General features: G+C 30.1%; 7 protein-coding genes across 7 annotated transcripts; 1 reads left to right on the top strand and 6 right to left on the bottom strand.

Annotated features, from left to right (window-relative positions):
• Window positions 1-124: 124 nt before the first annotated feature.
• On the bottom strand, window positions 125-542 carry PPL_01608 (uncharacterized protein; the record flags this gene model as incomplete). The annotated part of the gene is made up of 2 exons (XM_020572614.1): window positions 125-258; window positions 329-542. The coding sequence occupies 2 exons, from the start codon at window positions 540-542 to the stop codon at window positions 125-127; spliced, it is 348 nt and encodes a 115-aa protein (XP_020436731.1).
• A 588-nt stretch (window positions 543-1,130) lies between these two features.
• PPL_01607 (CCR4-NOT transcription complex subunit 11) lies at window positions 1,131-3,004 on the bottom strand (the record flags this gene model as incomplete). Its single annotated transcript, XM_020572613.1, has 4 exons — window positions 1,131-1,604; window positions 1,688-1,834; window positions 1,892-2,344; window positions 2,423-3,004. The coding sequence occupies 4 exons, from the start codon at window positions 3,002-3,004 to the stop codon at window positions 1,131-1,133; spliced, it is 1,656 nt and encodes a 551-aa protein (XP_020436730.1).
• A 101-nt stretch (window positions 3,005-3,105) lies between these two features.
• PPL_01606 (ammonium transporter) lies at window positions 3,106-6,088 on the bottom strand (the record flags this gene model as incomplete). Its single annotated transcript, XM_020572612.1, has 7 exons — window positions 3,106-3,145; window positions 3,649-3,817; window positions 3,947-4,880; window positions 4,956-5,029; window positions 5,112-5,240; window positions 5,456-5,540; window positions 6,056-6,088. 7 exons carry the CDS (start codon window positions 6,086-6,088, stop codon window positions 3,106-3,108), a joined length of 1,464 nt encoding a protein of 487 aa, XP_020436729.1.
• A 746-nt stretch (window positions 6,089-6,834) lies between these two features.
• On the top strand, window positions 6,835-8,151 carry cspA (culmination specific protein 37D; the record flags this gene model as incomplete). Its single annotated transcript, XM_020572611.1, has 3 exons — window positions 6,835-7,052; window positions 7,285-7,995; window positions 8,133-8,151. The coding sequence occupies 3 exons, from the start codon at window positions 6,835-6,837 to the stop codon at window positions 8,149-8,151; spliced, it is 948 nt and encodes a 315-aa protein (XP_020436728.1).
• A 178-nt stretch (window positions 8,152-8,329) lies between these two features.
• Window positions 8,330-12,144, bottom strand: PPL_01604 (sestrin-like protein; the record flags this gene model as incomplete). Its single annotated transcript, XM_020572610.1, has 6 exons — window positions 8,330-9,207; window positions 9,412-9,658; window positions 9,735-10,251; window positions 10,408-10,436; window positions 10,766-10,910; window positions 11,999-12,144. The coding sequence occupies 6 exons, from the start codon at window positions 12,142-12,144 to the stop codon at window positions 8,330-8,332; spliced, it is 1,962 nt and encodes a 653-aa protein (XP_020436727.1).
• Window positions 12,145-13,930: 1,786 nt separating this feature from the next.
• On the bottom strand, window positions 13,931-14,962 carry PPL_01603 (uncharacterized protein; the record flags this gene model as incomplete). Its single annotated transcript, XM_020572609.1, has 3 exons — window positions 13,931-14,249; window positions 14,314-14,544; window positions 14,628-14,962. The coding sequence occupies 3 exons, from the start codon at window positions 14,960-14,962 to the stop codon at window positions 13,931-13,933; spliced, it is 885 nt and encodes a 294-aa protein (XP_020436726.1).
• Window positions 14,963-17,366: 2,404 nt separating this feature from the next.
• PPL_01602 (uncharacterized protein) lies at window positions 17,367-18,004 on the bottom strand (the record flags this gene model as incomplete). The annotated part of the gene is made up of 2 exons (XM_020572608.1): window positions 17,367-17,774; window positions 17,849-18,004. The coding sequence occupies 2 exons, from the start codon at window positions 18,002-18,004 to the stop codon at window positions 17,367-17,369; spliced, it is 564 nt and encodes a 187-aa protein (XP_020436725.1).
• Window positions 18,005-18,351: the final 347 nt, after the last annotated feature.

Below are 18,351 nucleotides of genomic sequence, written 5' to 3'. Positions count from 1 at the left end.
TTGTATACAAAGGTTTAACTGTGAATAAAGCAAATAATAATCTACACCCTATTTATTATTTATTATTAATTATAAACAAGTATCAATAAATTAGTTTGGATTAATATAAGTGCTTTACTATATATTACTTACAATAACTACCAATCATTCCCCATGCACACATTTCAAAAAAGAGTGCAGTCATACCCAAATAATCACAAATTGAACCGGTAGCATCTGAATTTGTTTTAAATTGAAATACTGCATATAATAATCTGACTTTATAAAATAAGTAATTAGAATATACATATATTAAATGTAGTTATTTTGAAACTAATAAAATACATACACAGGTTAAAAAAAATTAAACCCTGTAATGTCATAAATCTAGGATTAAGTAGATTCGTTAGGTTTTGACGTTGATAGCGTATCTCGAATATAGCCTGTGCAGAACACATTGTGGCTATCGCCATACTAATGGTTATTCTTAGAGCCAGTGCAGTTGAAACGAGTATATCAAAAGTATGATTTCCTGTTAAGGAACTGGGTGTTCTCTCTCCCATTTTTTTTTTCAATCTACTGCTACTCTATATTATGATTATACTATTTTTATTTGTTTACAAGCATCAAATTAAACTGTCTTTGGAATTGGAATAGTGACCAAAAACCACAAACAAACAAAACAAACACAATTCGAAAAGGTGAATGAGTGGAGAGTCACGATTAAAAACTCCATCGATGTGAAAATCTTTTAATCCCTATTGGGTGTGTGAAAATCAAAAAAAAATTAATAATAAATTATTATTTTAGAAGACACTGTTGTTCATCACGATCATTTTTCTATTTTTTCGTGAAATCGATCACGAAAAAAAAACATAGAACAGATATTTTTCTTTTTTTGATCAAAGAAAAAAAAAAATGATAGTTTAATATCGATCTTGAATTTTATAATTATGAAGGGAATGTAATGTTTTTGTATTTTATTTTATTTGTAATTAGTTATTTGTGAGATCTTTCTAATGTTATATCTATGTTATTGGATTGATTATAATTGTTGTCATATGTTCATTCATGAATAAATTATTATTGTTGTTGTTGTTTTCTTTTGTCTTTGTCGGGTCTGATGTTGTTTGTTTAGTTAGTTTAGTTTATTAATTTCCATTATTTTTCTCTTCAGTCATCAATTTGAAAAGACCGATTGCCTCACGAATCTTGGCGTGCTCCAAACAGAATGCCTGTACCTCTGCAAATAGATCCTTGATGTTGATGATGTTGTTTCTGATGAGAGATTGTATAAAGACACAGACGAGACGCACCGATCGCTGTAGCATTGCCTTGTCTTTGCTGTTGTTGCACGTGGTGATGCAGTTGCTGATGTACATCGGTATGAAGTGGCTGGGTAGCTCGACGGACGTGGCGAGAGCATTGACCACCTCCATCGATCGATAGTTCATCTCCATCGAGATCAACTCTTGGAAGTAATCCTTAAAGTCTGGTGAGTGAATCAGCTTAAGTAGCGCATCGATGGCAACCTGTGTATTGTTCTCCACTAGATTCGGTAGTTTCTTCGGTACCAATCCAGAGTACAATACTAACTTTGGATCTGCATCTAACTCTGCTTTTATCTAGAATAACAAACAAAAATAATCATTAGTAATGATTCTTCTTTGCTTGTTCATATTCACAATAGCAATAAGCTAATAAATACTTGTTGAATTTGTGTCTTTTTTAGTCTGCCTCTGATTGCCTTTGACATAAGATCTCTAACCAATCTCTTTGGATTTGTAACGGAAGTGAATCCCATCGTCGGACTCAATAATAATCCATGTGTTATCGTAGTATTGATCCAAATCATCTGAATTCATCATTCAAATTAGTAAGAACAAGTATTTAGAATGTAATGTAAACCTACGTTTGTATGTTCATAAAGTGGTGGAGGTGGTCTATTAAAATTAGGTTCGAATGAAAAAAGGCTTAACTCTTTAGATTGTATATTTATATCTTGTATGGAATTGCTGTTGTTGTTACTGTTGTTGCTGCTGCTGCTACTATTATCTTTGTTATTACTATTCTTATTATGTTTACTATTGATTTTCGGTGATACTGATGATGTTGATGATGATGATGATGTATTAGTTTGTTGTTGTGCTGGTGGTATTGTTTGTTGGTGCTGTTGCTGCTGCTGCTGTTGTTGTTGTTGTTCTGGAAAAAATAAAGTTGGCGATACACCTATACTCCTTAGTGAAGGGAATGAATGGTGTGCAAGTCTTTCCAAATAGAACTTTCTATATTCATTTAAATCTGGTGTTGTTAGTTCACTGTTTACTGTTTGTTGTTCAACTTCATTTGGTGTCTTTTTCGAGAACTAAAAATAAATAGGATATCCAGTAAGCTTAGTAGGTTCTTTTTCTTTTTTTTTTTTTTTTCTATTTCTGTTACTTACATCTTTAGGTAGATGAGTCAAGAATTGTATTAAATACTGTCTCTCTACAGGTGTCAGATACTTTGATGCATGTTGTTGTTGTTGTTGCTGTTGATTCTGATGCTTTTCTAATTCATCAATAAAAACTGGAAGGAATGGATTAAATACAATTGGATATTCTGATAATGGGTTTGTTGTTGTTGTTGAAGGTGATGATGATGAAGATGATGTATCGATACTATTATTATTGCTGTTGTTGTTGTTATTGCTCCCACTATTGTTATCAGATGAATCGGTGTTGTTGCTGTTGCTGTTATCTGTCAAAGATGATGAAGAATTCGATTGTGAAGAAGTTATACTTTGATATTGTTGAATGGTAGGATGATCGTGTTTATATAGACTGTAGAGTATGTAAAATGAGTTGAGACGATGTGAAGGCACTCGAATGAAACCATCCTTCAACATGGTGTAGATTGCACAACCAGTCTTGAAATGATCATTCTTATTGAACGTTCTATTGAATGTCGTCGACACTGTCTCCAATGGTTTATCCTCTTCCGACAGTAATGAAAGCAATGTCACCAAATCCTTTGCACTAATCATCTCTCAACAACCTTAATCCAATTCTATTGTTTTTCCTTAATAATATTATTTTTTTGTTTACTCCAATAATATTATTATTATTATTATTATTATCTGTAATATTAACTATGGCTATTGCTATTGCTATTGCTATTATTTTTACTATACTTATAAACTAACTATTACTACTTTTATACAATATTTATATATAATTATTTATATATAATAATTAATCAATATTAAAAAACTATTGATTATTTAAATCGAATTATAATTAATGTGTTCAAAAAAAAAAAAAGTAAATCAATCTGTCTGTAAATTATACTAAGATTACTATTCTATTATTAATAATGTTGATTTGGATGTGACCTTCAACAAAAAGCACAATTTTTTATTTCATTTACTTGTGGTGTTTAGTGAAGAGACTGAAAAACAAAACAAAAAAAAAACATGAAAAAATATTATTTTTTTTTTCAAAATAAATGAAAAGAAATTAGTTGATTGTTGGTTGAACAACTCTCATGATCATCGGTTTGTCAGGTGTTCATTAATGGTACAATTAATTTTATTTATTTCTATTTTTTTTGATATTTTTTTGAAAAAAAAGATGATTATATATTTACAATTTTGATTTTATTATTATTATTATTTTTGATTATATTAACTAACTTCTATAATTATAAGCAGCACCACCATGATGTGCATTATCGAATCCAGTTAATTCAATATCGGAATCAACTCTCAACAATGAATATTTCTTTAAAATCTTAAAAACTACATATGCCAATATCGTACACCATATAATAGTTGCTGATACTCCAATTAATTGTATAACTAATAATTTAAAATCCTATTTGTTTTTTTTTTTGTTTTTGAATATAATGAGATTGGATTGGATGTTAGTTGATTCAAATATATTTGTAAAAATATCCATCTATCTACTAGTCATCTAGCTATCTATACATACACCTTCGATTATAGATTGATGATTCTCACGATTCTTGTACACTTCATCGAGCAGTGAAGAATCGCTAAACAATCCACAGGAAACAGCACCCCATATTCCACATGCGAAATGAACCGATGTCGACTGGCAGGGATCGTCGATTTGGTAGCGCAACAACAACTTTGAGAATCCAATAAAGATGAATGACGACACCACTCCAACGATGATACTGTAGTACGGCTCGATGAAACCTGCCGACGCCGACGATGCAACGAACCCGGCAAGCAGTCCGTTTATACATATCTTCAAATCGTAGCGTTTCGTCGATACCACTGTTATCACAAACGATGTGACCATACTGATAGATCCAGACAGCGTAGTATTGATAGCGCCACGCGAAGCGATACGACTCTTGTTCAAATCCATACCGTACAACACCGGGTGCTGTCCGTACCACGAGAACCACAGGAAGAGCGTGCCGATCGATGACAACACTATGTTGTGCTCGCTCAGCACCAGCGGCTTGCCCGTCTCCGGATCGAATTTGCCGAGTCGCGGACCGAGTAGCATCGTTCCGACCAGCCCGATAGTTCCTCCGAGTACGTGCACAGCAATGCCACCGCCATAGTCGACGACGCCCAGTTGATAGAGCCAGCCACCTTCGTTCCAAATCCAATGTGCCGCAAGCGGGTATATGATTCCAGGCACCACCGTATTCAAAATCAAATAGGCAACGATCTTGGTTCGTTCAGAGACCGATCCATTGATAATAGTACAGGCAATCGATGAGAATGCCCATTTCGAAACCCAAACATAGTAATCGCCTTCCTCCAAACTAAAGAAACTACAACATGCTATCAGTGGATTGGAATAACTCTTTCCACTGTCAAACGATAGACTATATCCAATTCCAAAGAATATAATCGCACCCAGTGCTGTTGTAATTAAATTCTAAGAATAATAATAATAATATAAATAATTTGTTTTGTTTGTTGTTTGTTAATCCAATCCAATCAAACAACATACTTTTACTAATATATTTTTTGTATTCTTTGCTCTAACCATTCCTGATTCTAATAAACTAAATCCTGCTTGCATTACTAATTATACAAAAGATAGTATTAATTAATTGTTAGCTTGCTATAGCTTTTAATGTTATTAATTATAAATATATCTTCTTACATAATACAAGATATGATGATCTCAATACCCAATTCGAGTCCATGATTGAATTATATTTCTTGATTACATTTGGATTTGGCTTTGGATCTGATAGAGGATCATCATCATTATACTGCATAGTTGCATCCACTAGTAATACTAGAATCGGTATAATAATTATACTCTTTATTATTTGATATCTATCGTTCATTCTAAGAATACTATAGTCATCATTACAAAATAACTAACTGTCGATTACTTAATCTAATAAAATTAATTTGATCTGTTTTTTTTTTTTTGTTACTAAAAAAAAAAAGTTTTTGACGTGTTGACAAAAAAAAAAAAAAAGAAATCGAAGGACATGCTTGCTAAAGATATTAAAAGATATATTTGATGATTTTCGATGTTATTAAGGTGATTAATAATATATTTAACTTGATTTTTTTGGATCTTTAAAAATTGAAAAGATCCACTTAGAATCTAATCTTTAGAGTTTGATTTATTTAGAAATTTTAATAAAGAACGAGACTCTGGTAATCGATTTGAAATCATATTGGTCATACTTGGGATTTTCGGGGAGCATAGTTTTTAAAGAATTGACTAGCTCCTCTTTAGTTAGCTGAGGAATAGTTGGTGGTTCTTTGTTTGTGAAAGAAGGACTTATTAATATGAGATGGTGGTTTCACCATTTTAGTAACAGATCTTTGAATTCATTAAGTCTATAATAGATGTAGCAGTGAATGTGGGATATAATTATTTCGACACTTTGTTTTGTTGTATCTCTTTTGTATAATCCCAGTAATAGGTATTTTCATTGAGGTCATGAGCTAATAAATTAATTTCACCGTTGAATGAGCTCCAATAATAATCTTGAACAATTTATTTATTTGATTCTTATAATTTGATCTCCATTCTCGGTGATATTTCTGAGAATTGAGCTTTGAATATCGTTGATCAACATTTACGTAGTATCTATGCATATCAAACAATCTCTTCATTTTAATATGAATCGATGTTTGGATATCATCTGGAAGTTGAATAATTGTCTGGTCCAGTTGTTAAAAAAATAAAAAATACAAAGTAAATAGTAAATGATAACTTCTCAAATATTGAAATATGGCAACTCTTTATTTAATAGAATGTTCTAATCATAAATCTAATCTAATTAAATATATTATACTTTTCTAATCGAAAAATATTAAATCAAATATTAAAATACTATTTTTTTTTTTTTATTATTTTTTTTTAATACAATTCTAGAATTTTTTGGTTCATAGCAATAACAGTTTCGACCTGTCCAAAATAGGTAAAAAACCATTGAAAATAAAACTTTGAACAAATAATTTTTAATTAAATTTGTTTTTTTTTTTTCCATTTTTCATTTTTTGTGCAACTTTATAACCTATCTGTTGTCTATTTAACCACAAAACACACAACATTTTTCATTTTTAATTTAAAATAACGAATAATTCATTGTTTTTATTTATTTATTTATTTAATATCTTTTATTTTACACAATTACATTTACATTGTAACAATTTATATTAATAATAATAATAATTAATTATACAAATAAATAATACATATATTTAGTTCATATTGAATTAGAATGTTTTTTTAGATTGGTTTCAGAAAATCAAGAAATTTAGATTATTTTTTTATACTATAGTTTATCAAAAAAAACCAAATATTAAGATTTAGATTAGAACAAGTCATTTCTTTAAATATATTTATCATTTAAAATATGTCTTATACTCCAATGCCACCACCTTTGGGATCAGAGGAAGAGATCCAAAATACCGTTCAAGAATGGGAAGCTAAATATTCAAATGTTGACAGAACAACTCGTATGCTACAGACTCTTAGAGAGACACATGAAACAGGTGTAGATTCTCTTGTAAAGTTGGGTGTTCAAGGTGAACAAATGAATAGAATCGAAAAACTAGCCCTTGAAAATGAACAGTATGTTAATTATACAATCTTAAATATTCAAATTAATATTAATATTAAAAACAAAAAAGACATTTAAAAGGACTAAGTAAATATAAGAAATTCCAGAAATATATGAAAAAGGTTAATGTACCAATCAAGGAAAATAAACCTGTAAGTGTATAGTTTAAATGAATTAGCTATCAATTGGTTGTTAACAATTTTTATTGAATTTTGAATCCATTTTTTAGAAAGTAATAAATAGTGATATTGAAAATGTTAAATATAGACACTCTGCAAATGAAAAGATCTATAAGAATAGAGAAGAAAGAAGATTGAGAGAGGAAGAAGAAAAGAGAATTAAAGATATCAAGGAAATGAATGAGAATCAAAACAATCCATTTACAGAGGGTGCTGCCAATAACAACAATAGTCCAGATAATATGGGCGCTAGACCAAGAACTAGAAAAGCAGAGCCAGAGGAAAGTGGAGGTTTGTCATCTAGATTATGGGGACCATCTACCGATCACTCTGGAAAGGCAGAGGCATCGATGGTCAATATGAGACCGATGAATACACCTAACGAAAACGATCTGCAAGACAATGTTTACATACAGAAGGCGCATTGGCTCAAGACAGAGGATGAGCAACTCGATGAAATGGGTTTGATTCTCGGTGAACTAAAGAATATTGCTATTGCCCAGCATACAGAGGTACAACAACAATCTCTAAAGATGGATGACATTGGTGCATCGTTTGAGAGAGGTAGTGACTTTAACTTGAAGCGTAAATCATCCAAGCAGGTCGCGAAAGAGAAGAAGAAAGCAGAGAAAGAGGAACAAAAGAAAGCAAAAGAAGAAATAAAGAAACAGAAAAATCTCAATATCAAGGTAGAGAAGGAGATCGGACATAAAGCAATCACCAAAGAACAACTAACGAAAGGACCAAAACCAAATGAAGTTGGTAATCCTTTCTTGTAATATTTAAATGTATAATTAACTTAATAAACCATATTAAATAAAAAATAACCTTTTATTTATCTCAATTTTTTAATCAAAAAAAAAAAAAAAAAAAGAAAAGAAATAATTAAGTTCATTATTATTTTGTTAAAAGGCAATCTAGTTCAACCTAATTCCTTTATTGTGATAAAGATGGATTATGTTTTTGTTTTTTTCTTTTTTTTTGTATAAGAGTGGGACGGGAAAAATGGTTTCAATGATACTGTTGTTTGTTTTGTATTTGTGTTTTTGTGCTGGTGTGTGTTTATAATATATTTGTATAGTTATTATTATTGTTGTTGTTGTTAAATTCTATCTACGATTTTGGTAACACATAACTGTATATAATCCATATAAAAGAGCTGCTTGTTTATGAGAACATACAGCTAATAATGCCAGATGACACTTTTCATCCGGTTTCAAATCAAAACCTAATTTTGAATAATCGACTTTGGTGATGTTGTCTGGGAAACAAACTGCCTTCTTTACATAGTACTTGAGATTACGGTTAAGGAACATGTTTACCTCCTGATAGTTGTAGTCGTCGTGACACATTCCCTTAACACGCTGTACATAGTACCAAACGGCACGTCTGAATGGTAATGTATCGATATCGGTACTGTTATTAAATCGGTAATAGGTCATTGTGTACACGAAGTTGAATTCTTCGTCGAGCAGTGGTGCGGCATCCGGGAAGATTCGACTGACCAACTCGTAACCGTGCTCCTTCCAACTGTAGTCCTGAATGGAGAAGATTGTGTACTCACGGGATGACACGTCAAAGTCGGTGTGAGACATTGTATAGTTGCCGATGTATCGTTCGAGGTCGATCATTCCCGTGTCGGAATCGCCACCGCCGCCACTACTGCTGCTGGCCGTCTCGAAAGGTGGGCCAGACTCCATTCCTGCATTGTGAAACTCTTGTTGACGATCGATATCCTGGTCCTCTTCGTCTTCCTCCTGTGAGCGTTTCTTCATGAGCAACTCCATGACCTTAATGGTGTTTTCCGATGCTGAGCTGTCTTCGACTTCGCAGTCACTGTCATTCAGTGAAAACTGAGGTCTCTCCTCCTGCGACAGACCGTACTCTGGTAGAATTCCACAGGAAAACACAAAGCCAGACAGCGAGAGAAAAGTGCAAATTAAAATCATTGCTTGAACCAATTCCGCTATGGACCATGCGTCCTGTCCTTTCACTAGGTATTCCAGGTCGAGATTGGGCAGCAGCCAGGGTTGGTGTGCCATTAATTGTACAATTTTCAGAAGGTTCTTTAGCTTCTGAGGAATATGATCGATACCCTGTAGCCATTTGGGATCACCGTTGTTCTTGAGGAACTCATGCTCCTGAAGTGACACCAGATAGGTGCAGTTGTAACGTGCTGCCGATAAAATACCAATATAATTTCTCCAAGGTAGTGGAAGAGGTCCTGGATCTCTCATCACTTTATTGTAACTCGACAGAAATCTCTCCAGATATTGTGGGTGCCAACCCAACAGACGAACGATATGGTTTACTCGACCCGATTGTAAAAACACTTCTTGGAACAATCTCTTTGTAAGTTCATCATTCGTATTTAATGGTGGTAATTGTGTTTCATTTATAAACGATGTTGTTTTTTGTTTTGGTATATGATATTTATCCTAAAATAAAGTGAATGGTTATTATTAATGTTTCTTTTAGCACTAATAGCAGCTTGTTAAAAAGATCAAAGTTTACCTGTATAGATTTTAATAAATTTGAAAAAGACTCTGTAATTTCATCGAATGGAGACTCTGTAGCTAACACTACGATGTTGTTTATATAGCTTCTCAGAAGTTTCTCGTTGTCTGGGTTCGACAGAGTTGTAATGATATTTTCGATAGCTGATTTTCTAATGTTGATGTCGGGTGATTGTAGATTTTGAAAGTACCCAGTCATCGGGTCAGATACACTGAGAGGTGACTGGGGAGGTGAATAATGATTTTGGTGCTCCATGTATGGATCTGATCGTTTGAAATGAGAAAAATATGGTTTGGAAATGGGGTTAGTGTTTGATGATGATGATGATGATGGTGGTGGTGGATTGTAAAAATATGATGGTGATGATGCGTATAGTCTTCGTCTTCCGCAATTGTTGTGAACTATTGTTGGATATTCAATGATAATGTCAACAAAACCTGCTGCTCCTATTATTATTCCTCCCTCCTGTTGTTGTTGTTGTTGATTATAGTCTTCGTCTTGTAGTTGTTGTTGCCTACCTAATGAAAATCTTTTATTTGTATTATTTTGGAATGGTGAAGTTGTCGATTGTATTATCCACTCTGTGCTGCTATTCCCATTGCTGTTGCTGCTGCCTTCTATTTGCTGTGTGTGTTGTTTGATTGACATGCCCATGAAGAGATATCAATACAAAAGGTTTGAAAAGAGTAAATCTTCTTCCTTTCAAAAAAAAAAAAACTAATTGGTTGGGTAGGTTTATAATTATAAGAGGAGGGGTTTGATATTAGTCAATGGTTCTATGTTCTAATACTAAAGTTAATCTAGTAGACAAACAAACAAAACAAAACAATTATAATTTGTTGGTGTTTATAGAAACTTTACAACAAAGAAACAATAATTTTAATAATAAAAATAAAAACTAACAGACAGACAAATGAGAGGTGTGAAAGTGAAAAGTGACAAACAAACAAACAAAAAAACAAAAAAGATATGAAACTAATTTATAATTAAACTAAAAAGTTGTGCCAAGTTATAAAAGTTTAAAATACACCACTTTGTTGTTGGTAGAGTGAGTGAGTTGATGTTGTGTTTGTTGGAATCAACAACCAGTCCTGTCTATCATCTAGAAGTGCTGCTGCTATTTTTCCAATGACTAATTCTGGGTGTGACGATTGGTCAAAAGATATATCTAATCTAATAATGATTTAACATAATAATGTGAAAATAGTAATAAAACAAAATGAAATAGAAAGAGAATCATCTACAAATTAACAAAAAATGTGTTTTTCCTCTTTTTACTTTAATTCACTATCAAATTAATAGAATGGCAGTGTATTACTTTAACGCTAATGCGATTATTATGGGTGTAGGTCAAAGACAGACACAGATGGAATAGACAGACAAAAAAGATTAAAACAAAAAAGAAAGAAAAAGAAAAAAAAGCAAAAGAGAGAGAAAATTGTTTTTTTAAAATAATTTATAAACTATTACTACTTTTTGTCTACACACACACTACCAAGATAATACACCACCACTAAACAAACAACATACACACACTCACATTGCAAACACACTCAGTAAAACAAAACAGAATAAAGTGAAAAAATGCAAATAAAAATTGCATCATACATGATTATAATAGTAATAAAAATATAATATGATATATTTGGTGTGTCGATTTTTGCATATCTTTCTAACTATCTATCAATCTAAACAAAACAACTAAGATGTTATTGTTGTTATTGTTATTTTAATTATTAATTACGGACAGGGAAAAAGGTTTGTTATTGTTTTGGTGAAATTAAATGAATTATCATAAAGTTTTGATCGATTTTGACAATGTTTTTGTTGTTTTTTTGTGGTGGTGGTATTAAAGTCATATAATATAGATTAGAACAAAATTATCATTTTTAGTCCTTTAATTTGTAGATGATATGATTTTCATAACCAATTAATGAAAAGCATGCGATAAACCAATTATGTAGATGATAAACTTTTAACAAAAATTTATCTTTTTCTCATCCAATACATAAATCTATTTTAATACCACCGATGATCAAATATGAAAAAATACAATAGATTATTATTTTATAATATTACTATTTCAGGTGTATGTCTTATTAGCATTATTATTATTTTGTTTAATGTTGATTGTAAAGTGGTATTAACTATATTCTAATATAAAAATCGAAGATTCTGTCTTTTATCTTTCTCTTTAACTTGACGACGACGATGATTATTTTACTTTGAGTTGTTTTAGTTGGTTGGTTGGTAGAATTTACAATTTGGGTCCAAAGAGAATATTCTTATGCTGTGCTGAAATCATACAAACTTTTTCACATAATATATATGTTTGAACGCTGCTATTGTGTGTGTGTGTTGCAGTGAGCATAGTAGTAGTAGTAGATAAAGAGAATAGACAAGACATCTCAATGAAAAGAAAGAAAGAAAGAATGAATGAATGACAAAACGATATACATACAAAACAAACTGTTTCTTTTTTCTTTTTTTTTTTTTTTTTTTTTTATAAATCTTTCTGAATTCGAAACAGATTTATAAGAAGAAGAAGAGGAAGAGGAAGTTGAAGATGATGAAGAGGAATAAGTAGAAGATTATCTATCTTTTATATTATTAATATTGTTATTGTTATTACTAATTAATATATATGATATATAATAATTCTACTATACTATAATAGTTGGAAATAATGACATTTAAAAGTAACAATAAATAATGATAATTATTTTTGAAAAAAATTTTAGAAAAAAAACAAAAACAAAAAAAAAAAACAATTACCCTGTGCGATTTTAATTAAAAAATAAATGTCAATTTTTAACTTACGTGTTTTTAATTTGGTTTAAGTTGATTAATTGGTTGGTAGCTAATATGCTTTGCTTTTGTTGAAGATAAACTATTCGTCGTCTTTGTCTTCTTCGTTGTTTTTACAGATCAGGAGTGTGCTTTTTAAGTGTATTTTTAGTTGTTGCTTATGAAAATTAATTTGATCTATCTACAAATTATGATGACTACTATTATTTTAATAAAATAATGATTACGTGATAAAAAATAAAACAATAATTTTATTGATTTTAAATTGGGAAAATGAATGTACAGTAAATTATAAAATTGAATTGGTTATTTTTTTGTTATCTAAATAAAAAAAGATTCTTTATATACTAGATAATTATTAAAACATTTATTTATTCCAATTAGCAGATTAAATATGTATGGAATACTAAATTAAATTTCATTTTTTATTTATTTAAATATTCTTCTTGAGGTCGTGATGTTTTTGGTTCAGCTTTTTCTGTTTTTGGTGATCTGACATGTATGCAAAGAGAGATTGGGGGTAAATTTTCAATCAATATCTAGTTTGAATTCGAAATTGAATACACTTTTTTTTTTTACATTTTTTTTAATTATCTTAATGGATTTGTGTTTGTTGGTTGTAGTGTGGTTGTAAATGAGCGTTATTATGTTGTGGGTAAGAATCTGAATCAGATTTATGCGTGACTAAAATGGGCTGCCTACTTTTAGTTGTAGTTAAAAACAACATCAACAAAACAAAAGAAATATCGAAAATCATGATTAAACTATTTTACTGCTATTCAATTTTGTTTTTAATTAATTTTATTTAATTTAATTTAATTTTATGAGATTATTTCTCAAAGCTAAGAATTTGTTTTTTTTTTTTTTATATCACCATCTGTTCTACTTCTTCACCTGATTTCTTTTACTAAATCTTCATAGGCAATTATCATCAAAAACATTATTAAATTAAAGTTTGTCAGTTAAATTCTCTTCTTTATTTGCTAGAAAAAATTCGTTGCCTCATTCTTCAATTCAAATAATATTAATCTTTCTTTTTTTTTTTGTGTGATGTTACACAACCATGTTTGTTTATTATAATTTAATTTAATATTGGTATTCGACAGAAAGTTATTTTTTCAGTTGAAATACTTATAATATCTACATTTATTTTGTTTAATTAAATATGATATTTTATTTTGTCAACAATACTAATCCAATGTTTTGATTAATAGGAATAGATTTTTCTATTCTGAATCCAGAGTGTTCAGCAAGGATATTCCATTGTTTAGTGTTTCTTTCTTTTCCACCAAACATATGCATCATATCTTATTTGTTTTTGTTTTAAAAAAATGAAATATTAGTTTTATGTTATGAAAATTTTTGTTGTTAATTCTTTTTTATGTTTACTTACGAACATCAAGGAGAGAGGGAAGTGATGGAGTGTTCTTTGTTTTTATTATTGAATCGAAAATATAGATTTTTCCACCTTGTTTCATTGACTTTCCAATGGTTCTTAGAATATCAATACACTTTTCATCGGACCAGTCATGAAGAACATTCTTAATTGTATAACAATCTGCCTCTGGAACTGAATCAAAGAAACTTCCACCAACAACAGAGAATCTACTGTCTTCGGATTTGGTATCAGCAACAACACTTGGTAAATCGAAACAAATTCCTTTTTGAATGTTTGGATTGATTTTCAATAATTCATTCATTAAACTGATTTTTAAATTTAAATTAATATTAATCATGTAGGAAATGGAAATAATTATAGATAACATACACTCCTTTTGATCCACCGACATCACAAACGGTTTCATATTTTGCAAATTCATGACCAACTTCTTTGAGAATTGCAAAAGTAGTCATTTTTGTGAAAGTTCCCATTGCACGGCTAAACAAAGCATTGAACTCTTTATCTTGGTGAATAACATCCCACATGTTCTTTGCATTGAAATTCTCATGAGCATTTGGACCACCATTCTTTACAGTTTCGAAATAATTTGACCAACATCTTCAAATTTATTAATATTATATTAGTATTAATTAAACAAAATTGTTTTCAATTAAATTAATATTTATTTACATAATACATACTTGTATCCAGATGGATGGGTTTCAAATTTTAGGGCATTGATATAACCATTTGGATTCTCCAGGATTTTAGTTGTTGGACTGTGATCAAAGTATCCATCTTCTTCGCACTCCATGAAGATTCCCATGTTTGAAAGAGCTCTCATTGAACGGTAGAGTGCATCACCATTACAATTCTTCTCTTGTGCAATATCATAGATCGATCGAGGACCGTTCTTGAAGCAATCTTGAATATCGAGACGGATGACCGCAGCCAAACACTGACTTGCCCAATATCCAGTTGCAACTTGCATAAGCTTAGCCTCTGGACTTAATCCCTGTGGAGGTGGTGTAGCCATAGCATTTGGGTTTACTGGCTTGTTTGGCTGACCAATTGATAGTTTGTCGAAATTTGATATCATTGTGTTATTTATTATTTGTTTGTTTGGATTATATTAAAATAGAAATGAATCGAATATGTTTAGAACATCTATTTATAATGAGACAAGTTGGTTATTGATTAAATTAAATAATTTTTAGTTACTTTGGTTATCAACCAATATATTTAAAAACTCTGATCTAAATAGTCATATTCTGAATAAAATGGTACCATTTGAAAAGACAAAAATAAATTTCGTTATTTCTGGAACTCCCTCCAAAAAGTATTTTAAATGAATGATTATAGTTCAATTCATATGAGCTGTACTGATTTTTTCAATACACCACTAGTGTGGGTGTGTCTGATCTAGTTTGTTACCGAAGAAGTGAAGTTGCTCGAAAGATGACTCAAAAATAAAAATAGTTGGGGTGTATCACAAGTGTAAATTACAATGATATTAATATAACCAAGTTTTATTTTTATAATTATTAAAAGATTACCTTAGTAGATCATTAAATATTTTTTTTAAAAAAATAAATATCAAGACATTCCTAATTATTAAAATCTGAAACGACACACATATAAATATGGAGGTAGTTTGAATCAAATTTAGTTAAAAAATAAAAATAAAAATCTCAATTGGCATTGGATAACACATAAAAAATTGCCTTTTATATTGGTTTTTTTATCACTTATTTTTATAGTAACCAAGGGTAGTACCCTTGAAAATAACTGGTTTGGTAAAAAACAAAAAAAAAAACAAAATAACTTATTTTTTGACCTTTTATTATTTTATAATCTTGTCCAAAGGGTTTTTAAAAGAATAAATCATATAGTTGGCAAATAGAATGATTATAAAACTTTTAATTGACATATTTGTTTACAAGTAGTTTATTTTTACTGTGTATTTTTTGATGTGAATGTTTTTAGAGACTATTGTATGTTCACCCCCACAAAAATAATTTAAAACAAACGAACATTTAAAATTCTGACATGAAAATTAATTTAGCTACAAAATATGTTGATAACTTATCAAGAAAGTGCCTATTTTTTTTATTTTTTTCAATAAAGTCATTGAAGTGTTTATGTTATCTATATTATTGAAACAAAAATGTCAAATAATTGTTTCTTACCAATTTTTTCTAACTTTTTTTAATATTACCAATGAAACAAATAAATTGTGATATATTTTGAACTGATCCAAATCTATTGTAATTGAACAACTTCTTCTTTATTATGATTTTGAATGTCATTATATGTGTTAGTGTGATGGTTCTATCGATCTATCAAATTAGTGGTATAGTTTTGAATAGATCAACATTCATATGTATTAAACTTGATAGGGACACAGTGACGAAAAACAAAGTTGCCTGAACCAATTATGAAATTCAAATAATCCAACATTGGAAATATGATAATTTATTTCTTTCAATATGATATTATTCATTGTTTTGTTATAAATTGTAGACATTTATTTACTTTGTCAACAATACTAATCCAATGTTTTGATTAAAAAATCTAAAATCTATGTTGTGAGGTTGAATTATTTGTTTGAAACCAGTTCATAAACATTTGTTTAAAAAGTTTGTATGATGCATTTTGGTGATAGAGGATTAAGTTAATAACTTGTTACAATGCGGTGTGATGTGATTATTTCATTGTAAAGATTTATATTAAATTTAAAAATAAAAGATTTTATATTTTTTTTACAACCCATAAAATTAAATCTATAAAGTTTGTGAATGATTTTAAAGACGAGCGGAATACACGTGCGCACCAAAAAGAATTTTAAAAAACGAATCATTTTGTTTGAAAAATTCTACGGCGATGATGCAAAAAACACACTGATGTTCTTCTTCTATAAATTAACAAATCATGTGGATAACTAGTCAAGCAATGAGCCTATTTTTGTTAACATTTTGTTAACATTTTGTTACAACTTTAATACAACTTTTAATAAAACATGTATACCACTTGTTATAAAAAAAAAACATTTTGTTACAACAATGGTGAAAAAAAAAAAAAAACAAAATAATAATAAGATAATTGTAAAAATATGAAAAGATTGCGAGCCAATCGACTATCTTTGTTTGTATGATATTGAAAGTCATTATTTGTGTAAGTGTTGCAAATGCTCGAAATATTGTAATATTAGTGGATGGGTATTAATAGATGAAATATTAATTTAACCATTTTACTAAAATAATAAAAAGATGAACTAGATTTATAAACAAAAATAAATAAAATAAAGAACAACAAACAAATATTGTAAAATTAATAAAATGAATACAAAAAAAATCAAATTCTTTTTTTTTTTCCTTTTTTCCTTTTTACTTTTTTTAATTAAAAAAAAAAAAATAAACTACACTATTTTTTTTTTAAATTTATTGGGTTGGTGATCTTGCTCTACTATTATGAATAGAGATTAAGTTTTGTCTGTGATTGAACTCATCTAGATCATTTAGTGCAGCTATATCGTCTTCATCTTTGTCGTGATGTTTTCTAAATTTATCTTTGATTCTCTCACGAAGTGTTTTCTTGTGATACATAGGAAGAGTGGCTGGAGGCATCGATGGATCTAGTTTATAGGTATTCATAGAGTAATGGTTGATCACTGGTTGAGGAAGAGATGCTGGTGCTGCTGCTGCTAGCGGTGGTGGTGGTGGTGGTGGTATATGTTTCATCGATTGATTTCTTTCAGTTTGAATCGACCCGTAGTTCATTCTAGCAGCCTGTGCTGAATATATATAATCTTGTATGTAAGGAACTATCGATCTATTTCTATCCAATACCTTTTTAAAAAATATTAATAATCATTTTTGTTTGATATTCTTATTCTTAGTGTAGTTAATTTGTAATACATTACATTTCCAATATTTGGTAAAAGTTCATCTAGATTTGGTATTATATATTGTAAATAAGGTGCGAGATAGTCGAGTTGTGGTATTATTTGTTCGATTCTATCCATGAGCTGGCCAAGATATGGGAATATCGCTGGTAGATAGGGTGAGAGCTCGTGCATGTGTCTTGACAGTTCATCGATGTGTGGAAGAAGGAATTTAGAATATGGTAACAGTATCGATGAATACTTGGGGAGATAGCCGAGGTGAGGTGCCAACTTCTCACTGTATGGCAGCAGTATACTTGTATAGGGAATGATTGTGTGTATGTGTGGAAGTATATCATCGATATATGGAAGCAATGAGAATTTACTCTCCAGCAACTCGTCGATATGATTGATCAGCAGATGAAAGTGTGGCATCAGCGCTGGGATGTAAGGATAGATTCGGTTGACCAGTGGTATCAGCTTGTGTGAATGGAAGATCAACAGTGAGCTGTGAGGCATTAGGATATCGATGTAGGGCAGCA

Source organism: Heterostelium album, assembly GCF_000004825.1.
Source record: "Heterostelium album PN500 unplaced genomic scaffold PPL_scaffold2, whole genome shotgun sequence".
Classification (NCBI taxonomy): Eukaryota; Evosea; class Eumycetozoa; order Acytosteliales; family Acytosteliaceae; genus Heterostelium; species Heterostelium album.
The sequence above is the reverse complement of the archived record's forward strand: the minus strand, read 5'-3'. Positions and strand labels throughout refer to the sequence as shown.